The sequence below is a fragment of the Electrophorus electricus genome, chromosome 8 (genome assembly GCF_013358815.1).
Source record: "Electrophorus electricus isolate fEleEle1 chromosome 8, fEleEle1.pri, whole genome shotgun sequence".
In the NCBI taxonomy this organism is placed as follows: domain Eukaryota; kingdom Metazoa; phylum Chordata; class Actinopteri; order Gymnotiformes; family Gymnotidae; genus Electrophorus; species Electrophorus electricus.
In genome coordinates this window covers 7,254,240-7,268,664 of record NC_049542.1, presented here as the reverse complement: position 1 = coordinate 7,268,664, position 14,425 = coordinate 7,254,240, and the positions used below count along the sequence as shown (strand labels likewise).

The window sequence follows — 14,425 nt, the reverse complement described above, 5'->3', positions numbered from 1 at the left end:
TCCTGAGAGTCCTCACAGTTATCCTCCCTGTTCTCTCTCTCCCTGGTCGGTGGCCCACCGACATGGAATGTGCCTTTCCACCCCAATTTAATTGAATTAAACAGCTCTCAAAGGACAGGCCCGTGATCAAGAACTAGATCACAGCACAAGGGCAGCAGATATAATCATCATATAATTTTAGTATATGACGGTTTTGGTATGAATTCCTACAGTTATCAGCATATACAATATTGGTACAATAAAGGATATAAAACACAGCCCCAAGTACTCTCTGTGGCCTGTGACTTAAAAGGTCAGTAACCTATTTGGCTAACTGAAGGTCAATTTGAAAATTAAAAAAGCAATTTATTGGCCAAAAGATGTGCCTGCATCATTTTACAAGATGAAGAGAAATGAGCGAAAACATGATATAGAAATATAACCAATATCTAGGTAGAATCTAACTCTACCTGTAGAATTTATATAGTTCTGTAGTACTGACATTTGAGATTCATCAGGGCAGGTCCAAACAAAGTGAAAGGTAAAACAAAGTGAAAGGCAAAGATACATACGAACAGCTGGGAGTACCCCAGTGAGTGTTTAATACGATATTTATAACTAATGTAAGAGCAATTGTTGCTTCGTCCTTGAAAGTACACACATTTTCAATGCTAATCTTTTAATTGATATTCCAGACTCTATTAATACCCTGCAAAAACTATCATATTTATGGTGCTCTCATACTTGTTTGTTTAATTCGAAAACCTGTGCAGTATTAGTTATAGGCCTTTGGCTCCCCCTCATGGAGCCATTCTCACAGAACACAGGCAAAGATGTTTGCCACAAATGGAATACAAGCAGCAGTTTTTACAGCACCCCAGGAGAAAGCTGATTCATGCCCTATGTTTTGGAGAGTTATAAATCACAGATGTCCAGTTAGTCCTTAATGCCTGCTTTTTAAACAAAATATAAAACAGCTTAGCTAAGGTTTGTGAAGAAAAATAGCAATTGATAATTGTAGTCAATGGTCCTTCAATCTACTGTCTACCAATAACTACATGTACAACTCTAGAAAATGTCCATCTCTAAACTCTCAGTTCACACTTAAATTTGAAGTGCGAATTAAAGATGATGAACACCTGCCCTCCAACGTATTCCACTTATTATTATTAGTTACATTTATATAGAACCTTTGTCAGACTCAAGGACACTTGACAGACAGATATCATAATTATTATTCTTTTTTATATCGTTACCATTGTAGCTCTATTTTTGCTAGGAACAAATGGTTGGAAACATTTTGCGCAGTTAATAGCCTATCAGCATAGCACGTTAAACGTGGCTTTTGAACTCCCCAGTCGTGACAGCACTACAGACCTGCTCACGACAAGATAGGATGGCACATCACGACATTGCTCTTATCGTGCAAAGGACGATACTTTCAAGTATACGGAAAGTCGTGCAACACGAAAGCATACCAGGTGAAATCTGCAAAACAAAACAAACAAAAAACAACAACAACAAGAGGACTATGGACATCGAGGATCATGTTCCCAAGGCGCGAGTGGGAGGTAAACAGAGAACGAATCCAGAACACAATCAGAATGCGTGTTATTATTGTGCAATAACGAGCCACAATCACCGGCATTCAAGTGCGCGTTAACATACAGATCGGTGTGAATCCTCTGCAATAGAAAACCTAGTTGATGCAGCATATTAACAAAGAGTTGTGGATTATCGCCATATTCAAGTAAAAGTATTGTGAATTCAGTTAAACAAAAGTATCATTAGCCTATGCAAAAACAATCTGAGTGTGAGTAAAATGTAGAATAACTACTTTTGAAGGCAAGCATAAAATTTCATTTTAATTCTAGTACATGCAATATATTTATATAAAATAAAAATTAAAAGACAGGTGTGACCAACTGCAGCCCAAGTACTATCAGAACCCAGGCTTATTAAATCAAATTTTTACTTAGGTACATGCAGTTGAGTAAATACAGTTAATTACTACTCATCTCTGCCCACAGAGCTGGCAGTCAACATGGCTGTTTTTACTGCTTACTAAGATGCCCTTCTGTGTCTAAGAGGTTTTGGTGACATCTCAGAAATGCTTGACTTGCATTTGGAGTGCAGGATCCTTCAAATTCAAAATAATGTTTTCCTTAATATATTGATTGGAACAATAACAACATTTGGGTAAAGGTCTGCCCCACAAATTAAATATTAGGGGACAACACAGGTGTTTTTAACCATAATCTCTGTCAACTGCATCGGTAGTGTATAATCACATACCAATGTCAATGATTTTGAAATATTTTCATGTACTTGTCAAGAAACAGAAAAACACATTGATTTAAAGTACACTCATAACAGAAGTGTAAGGGATGTTGTAAGGTTTGCTCCATTTTAAGTAGTCCTTCTATCTTCCCCAAGTTCTCCAAAAAGCCATTTGATCCTCTAACTGTAGCATATTTCATTGCCAGTGAAGCATTCTGTAAGATGGAGTTCTCACTCTAAGCCATGATGCCTACAGGCCGCATTGCATTTAAAGCAACCATGAGTGGCCTCAGCTCAGACATGTGCTGACTGACTGCAGATCAGTCCCATGTGGTGTGTTCATTGATATTCTGTCCATGTCACATCAGGACCCAATTTTCCTAATTCACACCTCCATGATCCCACTTTTGCTTCCTTTCCCATGCCTGTATAGCATACACTCACACACAGCTTTAGTTCTATTGAAGACCCAGATCCATTAACTGAACACATTCCTCATTTGTATGCAGTGAAATGTGCAGTCGAAGAACCAGTTGTACAAACATGAATTATCCAACACACAACACTGAGGTTTAGGGAGCCTCATGAAGATACCGGCCAGTTGTCTAAGAATTAAAATCTTAACAGCTGAAAACCGCACATGTATATTCATTAACCAGCAGATGAACAAGTTTGTTTGCTGGGTATGATCGTGACCCCTCAGCTTACACTCACCACTGCTGTGTGAGAGCAGGTCTTGCTCAGCTGTGCCACATAAACACTGATGGACTAAAACTTGAATTTTTATGCACCCAATAAACAGAACAGTGACAGTGGTGCATTGTAAGGGTTACTATGAAAATAATGCATAAAAACCAGCATGACTTTTGCTTAAAGATTTTTCCCTTGTTGGTAAGGAGTGGGCTAGATCTTTTTAAGATAATCAAGATAATGGTAGAACAGTTAAGAAATATGACAACTGCTCACACTTCAATCTTTTTGGCTTAGAGTTATCCAACTCATTCATAAAAACCATGTTTTGTGGAATACGCCCATGCTCAGAGGAGACATTGGGTCCAACATTGACATTGGCTCATGCTCCACCTGGTGGGCACTTTCTGAACAGGAACTTTGGTGATAACTTTTCTTCTCTGACTCATTTAGCACTTTCAAAATATTGCCATCAATAAAATGTAACAAATCAAAGAAAACAAGATAAGACAGCAGCACTGCACAGTGCTATTTGTAAACCATATTTTTATTATTTATGCACATTACAAAATGGTAATTTCTTCCAATGCACGTTAAATATGTGGATACCAATTGAACCAAGAGCAGACATAATGAACTATATATGCAAGTTTATAAAAAATAATGCTTCTTGGCAAGTAGTGAGTTTAACCAAATCAGCTTCATCACCACCAGTAAGAGAGTAAGGTGAAGATACCAGACCTCTCACGGAGTACTGTGGTCAGTCCTGGGATATGATTAGAGACCACATATATTTATTAAAAAACAAAAACACACCACTACTGAACGACAAAAACATTGACAGTGTCTAATTACGTGAGTGAAGTATTGTGTGCATTTGTGTGTACAGGTTTTGGAGCATCTATCTGTGAAAGAAAGATCTGTACTTGGCGCACAGTGCCACCAATAGATGCACAAAGCAGATGCCATGACAACTGTCAGGACGAGGTTGACACAGCACAAGGTCTTAAGCTTCTCCTAATGATCAGTGTTGGTAGACCACTTATACAGGCCCCCCCAGCCTTACAAGTTTATGGTTAAGCAGAAAAATGCATCCAGCTAACAATGCATCCAGCTAATTAGATCAGCAAGGTCTCTAAACACACACACACACACACACACACACGAATGCTCATAAACAGTACTGTTTTGTCATCACTTTTATTGTATAAAGACCTACATAATCGCATTCAAATAAATTGCAAATCAGGCACAAGCTACATACTCCTCTCTTCTCTACAATCATAAAAGGCCAAGCCCTGCAGATGAGACATGCAGAGTGTTTTCCAAAGGCAAAAGATGAGAAATTCCCACCAGAAAGCTTTACGGTTGTATATGTAAGAATTTCTCATTTAGATCACATCATAAATGCCAAAATCTAAAAAATCAAACAAAAATAAAACTTTGATCTTGGAAAGTAAATGTCTACTAATAGGTTAAAAAGTAAGGCCTTGTCAAATAATGAAGTTGGTCAGTCTTTTAAACATTTTGTATTAAAATTCTGGCTATGTTTTGTTTTTTTGTTTTTTTTAAATCCAGACCTCTATTTGAATGAAGCATTGCACAATGGGCATGTCCAGAGCTTCAGAATTTGCAAAGCATTAAACTTCTCTTGTGGTTTTCAAATAAAACCGGAACAAAACTGGGATTCAAGTCACTTGGAACTATCCAACAGGCTATATTCAAGTCTTATCGACAGGTGTTAAACCTCACCAAAAGAGACCTTACAACAAGAAAAAGAAAAGGAATGACAATGGACCAGCCCTTTCCACAGCTGCTAATGGTCATTATTTAACAGGACTACAAGTCACAGACCACTCCCACCTCTGCAAATCAATTGTGGGACGCAGTCAGTGGCTTCAGGCCCAAGGGGAATCTCTGACTGTCACTTAAACTGGAAATGTTCAGAAGGCAGCAGTCAGAAGGTCCACTGGACCCTTATGCCAGGGATAGTGCAATAGGCTAAAAATAATCTGAATTGTTAAAACAGGTGAACCTAATGAGGAACATACACATGGGCACACACTGACCTCCCCAAAAACGGCAACATGTTTTGACCATACACGAGAGCAAAATGTGTTTACAAGTTTAACTTTATTATGATGTAGCAATTTGTGTGCTTTTTTTGATGTCCAAATATTTTGAGGTCTAAATGTCCAACATTTAGCTGTCAGTCACAGCACTCGCATGTATAACAGAGGGAGCCAGCAGCTATCATACTTTCATAAAAATACAAGAATATAATTGGTATATTTTGAGTGATAAATATACACCACCACCACTCAGATGCCTTCTATGGAGGTTTTTTTTTTTTTACTTTTACACACATTACACAGACATTAACCCTACTATCCCTAAACCCCATTAATATAAAACTACAGCAGAATTATTAAATGTGCCAGCTCCAATCATACTTGGCATTGTGGAGTCACAACCAGTCATCATGCATCCAGAACCATCACCACTCTGATGCTTCCTAGCAGCCTCAAATACACCCAATGAGCCAACTGAATGAGCCAAACTGAAAAGAGACAGTGGTTGGTTTTTTGTAATACACTAGCCAATTAACACACTTGGTCTAATACCATATGGTCTGCTGAGCATATTTTTTAAAGACAATATTGGTGTATGCATATTGCTTAGATTTAAATTAACAATTAGTAGTTTTAAATCAGTAGTAAATTGGGAAGTGTAGTCCAACTGGAAAAATAAGGTGAACAACAGTAGTTCAACTGGAAAGGACATACATTCCGTTGAAGCAATAGATGAACAGCGCTGACATCAAACTCTCTCTACCAATGACAAGGAAGTACCATGTGGCCAATCAGTGATGGCCATCTAGGGCTTCCAATCAACCTTTGCCTCAGTTCATGTAGCTCCACCCACATCAGTCATCCACCAACACCAAACTAAATTAAAAAAAATAAGTTAAATTCATATTTTCCATCCTAGTTCAATTCATACTGTCCGTTTTGTGACTCAGAATATCAGCTTTGTTTGCTTATATACAGTAAAGTGAGAGACAGTACAAGGCACACATTTAAACCTCTCTGAAATGTTACAGATACATAAATTAACTAATCGACACATGACTGTGCTCTGATTCGGCTGCTAGAGACAAAAAGCTAAGTCAGCTCCGTCACAAGTCGTCAGCTCTAGATGAAAGGCTTATATGTACTTGAGTATGTGCTGACTGGCCCATGAAGGGGACCTGTTCAGAGGGTCGCTGTGTAAACTGAAAGTCTGTTTTCAGCTCCTGGAGACTGTGTCGGCCTCATGACGTCCAGGATGCAAAGTGTCATGGTTGACATGTGCACAGATTCACCCACAAGCCTAGCAGAGGAGTTCAGGGTTGTCTGGGCAAGGCTGAGGGGGTGAGCAGCAGTCAGATGCTGTCAACGAAGCTTCCAGGGAAGAGGCCTGTCCGGCCGTTGCGCTGCAGCGTTCCTTTGAACCAGCCATCCTCACGCTTTTTGTGCACGAACACAATGTCCCCCTCCTTAAGCTCCAGCTCGGCCTCACTCTGTGGAGGATATGACACCACGACTCGGTACCTGCGTAGGGTGGGACATTAGCACACATAAGCGCCCGGGGTAAACGGCTGTCCTTCAACATGAACAGGACACAATAGTATGGTGGCAGGCAGTCAGTGCATTTGTGTGTGTGTGCATACGTACCCTGCAACGTGCATTCTAAACTGTTCTATCAACACAATATGGATAAATACACAACCACTGTATGATTGTAGTACGGTGTGATATGGTTATTGCCGTGCTTTTTGACCACACTTATTTATTTCATATTATTTGGACCAAGAGCATGCCAGAGTATGCAGAGAATACTGATGATCGGTCGGGATGTCTCTGCTACACAAAAACTTGATATGTCAGAGGGCTTATTTGCCTATTGCAGCCTTCTGCAATATTTTATATATATATATATATATATATATATATATATATATATATATATATATATATACACACACACACACACACATTTATTTATTTATTTTAAGTAGTATATCTAGTGTAAAATTACATACCATATAGCCCTGTATCAGAATAGCCCCAGTTTTACTCTGAGATCACTTAAAATCAGTAAGTTCTCAGTGCTAATCTACAATATGAATAGGTTACTTCGCACTACAACAGAATACTAAACACAATAGTGCTAAATAACCAACTTATGTTCAGTATATTTAGTAATCATTTTAATCACTGCCTATTCAAAAGTGCTCGGAATTGGTACTCTACCTCTCACACACGATTGGCCGGCCGTCATGCTGCACAGAGAGAAGGGAGGAGCATGGTTGGCGTGGTGGTGGTGCAATAGGAGCAGAGTTATCCTGGGAGCTGTTTCTACGGTGTACTGCATCCATGCTGGAGGATGACGATGAGGATGCAGATGATGATATGGCAGTGGCGGATGTCTCCGTCTCCCCAAGACAGGACCCAGTGCGGCCATGGTTTCCACCAGCAAGCACAGCAGAGGTGGGCGGAGGCATGTCAGGACCCACGGCACCCTGAGGCAGGTCAGCAGCAATGGCCGGCTCCACCTCCAGTGTTGGAGAAGATGGGGGAGAGGGGCGGAGCTTCTTCTTGTTGGACAGCAGTTTCAACAGACCTTTCTTTTCCCTCTAAATTGAATGGGAGGTGTAGAATAAAGCTTCCATACACATGCACCCCCCCCCCCCCCCAGACACACACACATCACTGGGATGAAAAAGTGGTATGTTACAGCCATGTCCACAGTGGTAGGCACTTGGTTCTCTTTCACACTCATCATGGCTTTTCAGCTTCCATCCATATCTCCAGAACTGTCCTCACTTCTATTCCTACCTCTACAACTCCCTGCAATCTCATGTGCTCTCCAACTCAAATTCCCAAGCTCTGCTGAACACGTCTGTGTGAAAATGACTTTGTTACACTAAATGCGTGTGGGGGAGCTCCTTGGAAGGCTTTGAACCCACACACTGGTGCCAAGCAGATAGACCCAGGAAGCAGGCCCCACCTTCCCAGGGGTATGGCCAAATAGAAAATATGAACTACAAGTGCTGACGCTTCTGATCCCAGGAGTGAAAAACTCAAATAAAAAGGAATTGCCTGAGTGTTGGCCAGATATTAGGAAAGGTACCACTCAGGGAAATCGCTGAATCGGAGGAGGCTTTGAGATAAGATCCAAGCTCAAAGCTGAGAAATAGGATTTGGGACAATATAGGAACAGTGTGTGCGCGCACGCGTGTGTGTGTATACACATGCGCATGTGTGTTATTCAATTTGAGGAATAACATATTAGAAAGTTTATTACACAATCATTGAGTTTAGCTTGCCGAGTAACCTATTTCAGCATAGCTTAAGGAAAAAAATAGCTTTTGGAAATCTGCCCTTGTGTCTTAAACACACAACTACATGGGGAAGTGGTTGTGCAAGATGTTCAGAATGCAGATAAGAGTAAAGTATAACATAAATAAATATGTGTGTGGGTGAGGAGAAACACAGTCTGGTCTCTACAGAGACTTAGCTTGAGACAGAGTTTCTAACGACACCAGTTTTCTTCATTGCTTTATCACTACCATGGGTTCTGGGCCATCAAATGTTCCACACTATGAAGTATGTCCCAATACACTGGACCACATTAGGTCTCTGCTCACTTACAAGTTATAGCTAATGAGAGGAATCGAATGATTGAGAGCCAGTGGGGTACAGCTCTGGAGGAGCCATGAGTAGAAGCATAATGTGCAATTGCTTGTGTGTCTTGAATTTATCAATACTAACACTTTCTCCATCTAGTCAGTTTACATTGGTTATGGTTATGTGCGTGATGTGATCATGATCATGGATATTTCTCCTCATTCACTGTAGCTACATCAACTTAAATAGCTGTGTATCCTTACCTTGCAGTCCTTATCCAGTCTATAAGCAGCAGTTTGATTTGTTGCTGTAGCACCAACAGGCCTGGCATTACCAGGCACAACAGGAAGGGCCACCATGGCAGTGGGTCTCATGGTGTCGACCTCCAGAGAAGCAGCGCTGACGTTGGGCGGTGTGAGGGAGGAGGCGGCACAGCCCATAGCCACACCCATTTTGCTCGTGACAGGGCTGGAGGCGGGGCCTAGGCAAGGGGCAGGTGACTGCTGCGGGCACACAGCCGAGTGAGGCAGGAAAGCCATGGTATTCTGGGATTGAATGGGGGTTACAGCTGCAGTGGGGCGGTCCTGATTGTGACAGACAGCTTAGTAGGGGGAACCGAAAAAAAAAAAAACAGTACAGAAACAGGAATATTATAAATTTGAAACAATGGAGGCTCAGTACAATTTAATAGATGTGGCATGCTCTATATTAGTGAATTCAGAGCTAGCCTTGGGATATCATGCCACTGGTAATTGCAGCAGCTGCAGGTGAGCTGTGCACAGCGTGTGTGTGTGTGTGTGTGTGTGTGTGTGTGTGTGTGCTTGAGAACCATTTGTGTGAAAGGGAGAAAGAGAGAGAGACCTGCACTTGGAGGACACTTTACCTGTCCTAACAGCATTTCGCGCCTGATTGACCGTCATCTGTGACGTCACGTGCATCAGCACTTTGGTGTGCTGACCTGTCGGGGTGTGAGCTGCCGTCACTACGGCAGCCGGCAGAGGGCCGGAAGGGACAGGGCCTGTGCAAACTGGGAGGGGCTTGCTGGGGTCTCCGCCACTCAATGTGGGTCCGAGGGGAGTAGAGGAGGGACTAATGATGGTGATGCCCCGCCCAGCCTGTGAGCCCAGTGTCAGAGGCACTTTGGGCTGGCCACTGCTTGCTGCCGTCCTGGTACGTAAACAAATGAGACGGGTGCATTTCAAATCGGAGACCTTGAATACCCTCAAAGATTGGACCCAACCACTCGCCTAATCTTTAATAAAACACCATAACTCACCCCGACTGCAGCTATGCTAGTCAGTCAGTGCTGGTTTTTTTATGCAATAGAAAATAAGAGTTCAACTTTTTTTATTATCTTGTTTTAATTTTTTCAGATTTATTTTAAAGCATGTGCAAACGTTTTATTGCTAAATATCTATCTATCTGTGGCAAACCAGCCTAGCCTAGCTCAGATGACAGTAAATGTAAACAATCACATTTTAAAATGCAATAATCAATGTAATGGTCAGTGTGTATGACTGGAACTATGACTAGTGAATGGAACTTGCTTGTTGAATACACATTTATCAGGTAATGGCTGAAGCTCATCACCAGATCAACAGTATGTGGGCAATCAAGCAGTAAATAAATGGTCATGATTACACCTATGATGACAGTTTGAATGAGAGTGGCAAGGTGTACGTGTGTGCTTGTTACCTGCTGACAGGAGTCATGTAGTTTCCAGGAAAAACTCCAATCTTGCCAGTGTGCATGGACGTTCCTTTGAACCAGCCGTCTTGGCAGCGCTCCAGTACGAGGAACATCTCCCCCTTCCTCAGCTCCAGCTCGTCCTCTTTCCGTGGAGTGTAGGCGAACATCGCCACGTACCTGAAACACACAAACACGTTTGCACGCACATGCGCACGCACTTTATTTTAATCCACATTCAAGAGCTCATCAGGAAACAAACTTTCTGAACATACCCAATATGATATACAGCTAGAGAAGTTCCATTTCAAGGATGGAGAAAGCAGCATCTTTTCCAGCTATGCATATGCTCTGTGATGGGTCTTTGTTACCTGTCTGGCCTTTGTTCCAATACAAAGTCCACAAATGAAGTCTGTGCACATGTGCAAGTCTGCCAAAGACTAGCACTATACACTGACATTTAAATCCTAAATTGTTGGTGGCAGTAGTTAATGGTTGATATTTTATTTTTGTAGATACTTGTAAGAATAGATCAAAAGCACATACTTCAAAATGATGCACAGAGGTAAAAACATTTGGTGTATTTGCAATTCCTACCAAGACTGCATCTGTAGTGTTGAACCACTTGGAGTGCTTAAAGATTTTCATATTCTGTGTATATGGGCTACATGTTGCTATGAAGTTCATAAGCCGATCAAGTCTATCAGTATACAGCCTTTTAAAAAAGCTTCAGCCATTAAGATTGTGCAACTGACTCCAGATGTTAAGATTTATGAAAAGTAAGGAACATGGGTAGTCGAGTGCTTTTGTGGAAAATACACACGCACATACACATGGACACACAAGCACAGGTGCAGCTAATCATAATCATGTGTGTTTTTGCACAGTGAGAGCTGGGATGAGCTGAGAGATCAAAGGTCAGGATGGGACACCAGAGGCAGCAACCTTTCTCTCAGGGTTAACCTCTGACCTTTTGCCCCTCCTTAGTCATGCTCAGCTGCCATTCAGTGACACCAAGGAGGTCAGCCGGAGAGGAACACACACACACACACACACACACACACACACACACACACACACACACTATCCATACAACATAATATTTTGTATGGAGAATATATAACACAAGCAAAAACATTTTTGTAAATTCCTTTGCAGTGAGTATGTTTTCGCGCATGCCCATGTGTGTATATCTATGTTGTGTTAACACTCACACTGTCGGCCGCTGACGGCCACTCTGGTCACTTGCTGTGGGAGAGGGCCTCTGGCCAGCAGCCAATGAGGTTGTAGCGCCAGCAGCAGAGGATTGTGGGGGAGGCGGCGGTGGTGGAGGCAGTACATCCTGGAAAAACAAAAACAAAACCAAAAAAACCCAAAAAAAAACAGATAAACAAAAATATATTGTCACATGAATTGTAAATAAAATCACAGAAAACCTGTGCTTGATAACTACACCTACAAGAAAGCCTGAGCAGTATTATACACAGTATGAGAGTAGAACCTAAGATGCGTCATCCAAGAACAAACCCTTGAAGGCCGTTGTAGTTTCTTGCCGCCTGCTGGACAATAACATTGTTTTCTGCAAGAATGCACTACTTGGCCCATTTTCTGGGCTGTTTCTTTTATTGTAACTATAACTAAAAGGTGTGTAAAGGGGTTAAAAGGGTGGGGGTGGGTTCGCAAAAGCACAAGCACGCAGAGCTCTCTCTCTCTCACACACACACACACACACACACACACACACACACACACACACACAAACACAAACACAAACAAAAGCCCCACACAGAAACAAACATTGACCCACCATACAGAGAAGAAATTGGATAACACCTCCATTACTGAGGCCACATAGTCAAATCAAAGGGTAATGCAAAGAAGTGAACCCACAGAAAACACCATCACATGTACACACACCTTTGCAGAGCCATCAATCACTGAGGGACACTGGTGTGTGCGATGAGGCCAAGAGAGCAGCCATTCCCACAGTGCACTGAGAGTGTGGGGAAGGGGGCCTACCATCAGATGGCACAAGGTGCTTGCTCCTTCTTCCCATTTCAACTGGAATGTGTGTGCGCGCGCGCGTGTGTGTGTGTGTGTGTGTGTGTGTGTGTGTGTGTGTGTGTGTATGTGTGTGTGTGTTTTTCCACTGCTGGTGCTTAAGCCAAGATGATTAGCTTGCTTGCAGGCCAGAAGAAATCACCAGAGCAAAAACATCATGTAGCTCTCCCCACTGGACCCAAGCTTTTGTGTGTAGAAAACACTACACGTGCACACACTTCACGATTAGATAAGGCTGTGAAATGTCCAGCAAAAACAGGGTGGAACCAGGATGTTAAACAAAAAAATATTTGACAGGAAAAAAAAAGAAAAAGAAAATGGCAGAACAGAAATCTCTCTCACACGCACGTACGCACACACACACGCACGCACTTTAAAATGCTTCTCTGGCTAAGAGACACGATCCATGATCATACAGTTGTAAACATTCAGATATAAGGTAAAAGGTAAAATCTGGTCCTGGATCAGCAGTCTTGCTCTGGGAAGAAATTGGTGAAACCAGGTAAAAGACTTTTGTTGTACTGACCACTGGGATTGCAGCATAGCTGGTCTCTGAGGGAAAGGTGAAGACAGTCGCTGTAGTTACAGGACTGCTAGGTGGAGGAGTGACAATGAGCCCCGTCGTGCAAATGTGAACCTATCAGAAGACAGGCAGGAAAGACAGACACAGGCCCATGTAAAAATGCAGACACAGGTGCACACACACAAGCTACTTGTTCTCTACGAAGAACAACCCACCTTTGCAAATCAACATAACATTAGAGCAGCGACCTAAAAATGTCACTACCAATGAGAACACAATTTTGCGCAACGGTAAAACCACAACACCCTTAATGCCTTCTCTGTCGGAGCCGCACAAGAAGCATAATGGAGCCAATTACCATCTGTCTGGGACAGGCGCCATTAAAGCGGATACCTGCAAGACAACCCACTGTAGCACCGAGTCAGGACAGGACAACAGATTGGGTATGAAGACTTGAGCTCAGCGCAAAGATGTTTCCGGATGTCTTCATTAGCATAGCACTGCGCAACCTCGAAGCAGGAAGGGTAATTACTGAGGATAATGACATCATGGGTGCCTGTTTCCTGCTCTTTTACATTAACGCATGTCAGATGCACTGAAACAGTAGTTTTGTGAATAGTAATGATAAAAAACATTGTTAGAAATGTGAAATAAGTGTTTAAGATGCCAAAGGACCTAAAAAAGAACAGATGTGAAAAAAGTTCCAACACTGGCATGGGAGGTTCCCACTGGCTCAGTGGCTCTCGTGTGGACAGCACCACAAACTTCAGCTCTGATTCAGACAGGATCTGCAGAACCAAAAATAGGTGTGGCTACGACCAGGCACGAGGACAGAAATGATAACATGCATTTCTTCACAAAATAGATAAAAGAAATAATCACGGAGCAATTCTGCCTACTGCATGACTGCTGAGAGGACACATAGACAAACACAATCTCGGATCATCTAGTCCAGAATTAGCCACAGACGTCCATCTGCGTTATTCAAATGGTGACCTCCCTGTGCTGCTGTACAGCAGGTGCTGAGGTCTTGATGTGTGATGAACAGTGCATGATCAGGAACAGGCCATGTTAGAGCGACCATAGTTGACAGCCAGCCACCAGGAATGCATACTAACAAGCACCCAAAACTCTGTGTGTGCCTTTGTTTAGCTCATCCAACATGTATATGGCTGTGTGCAAGTCTGTATCTTATAATGCTTTACCAAGTCGCTGCGCTCTCAAGTTGAATCATTATTTGATTCAGATTTGATCAGAATACTAATTCTAACATGCATGTGTGCATTTACGATGTGACGCTTTTGCCTACATATTCCTTGGTGTGTTATTGCATGAAATGGCTTACAGGTGATGCAGGCAAAAAAAAATAACATGAGATTAAACTACAGCAATATTATGCAGCTGCATGCTTCAGTTGAATGGAGCAGTTTTCAATCCGGAGAGGAGTCCACGCCCAAGCCATCAGCCTGAGATTCCAACCAACGTACTCGGCCATAAAGCAATTTCCAGCAGAGTGTGAATCGATATGAAGAGA

The 14,425-nt window shown here is 42.1% G+C and overlaps 1 protein-coding gene across 1 annotated transcript in view; it reads right to left on the bottom strand.

Moving 5' to 3' along the window:
* Positions 1-4,133: 4,133 nt before the first annotated feature.
* The window catches only part of sh3rf1 (SH3 domain containing ring finger 1), a 31,666-nt gene continuing 21,374 nt past the window's right edge, over positions 4,134-14,425 (bottom strand). Inside the window, exons 6-12 of the mRNA XM_027028386.2 lie at positions 12,895-13,005; positions 11,522-11,649; positions 10,317-10,487; positions 9,505-9,788; positions 8,885-9,222; positions 7,245-7,627; positions 4,134-6,542 (exon numbers count right to left, since the gene is read on the bottom strand). Of these exons, the coding sequence (XP_026884187.2) occupies positions 6,374-6,542; positions 7,245-7,627; positions 8,885-9,222; positions 9,505-9,788; positions 10,317-10,487; positions 11,522-11,649; positions 12,895-13,005 (1,584 nt within the window). The 3' untranslated portion in view covers positions 4,134-6,373. The remainder of the gene's footprint in view (positions 6,543-7,244; positions 7,628-8,884; positions 9,223-9,504; positions 9,789-10,316; positions 10,488-11,521; positions 11,650-12,894; positions 13,006-14,425) is intronic.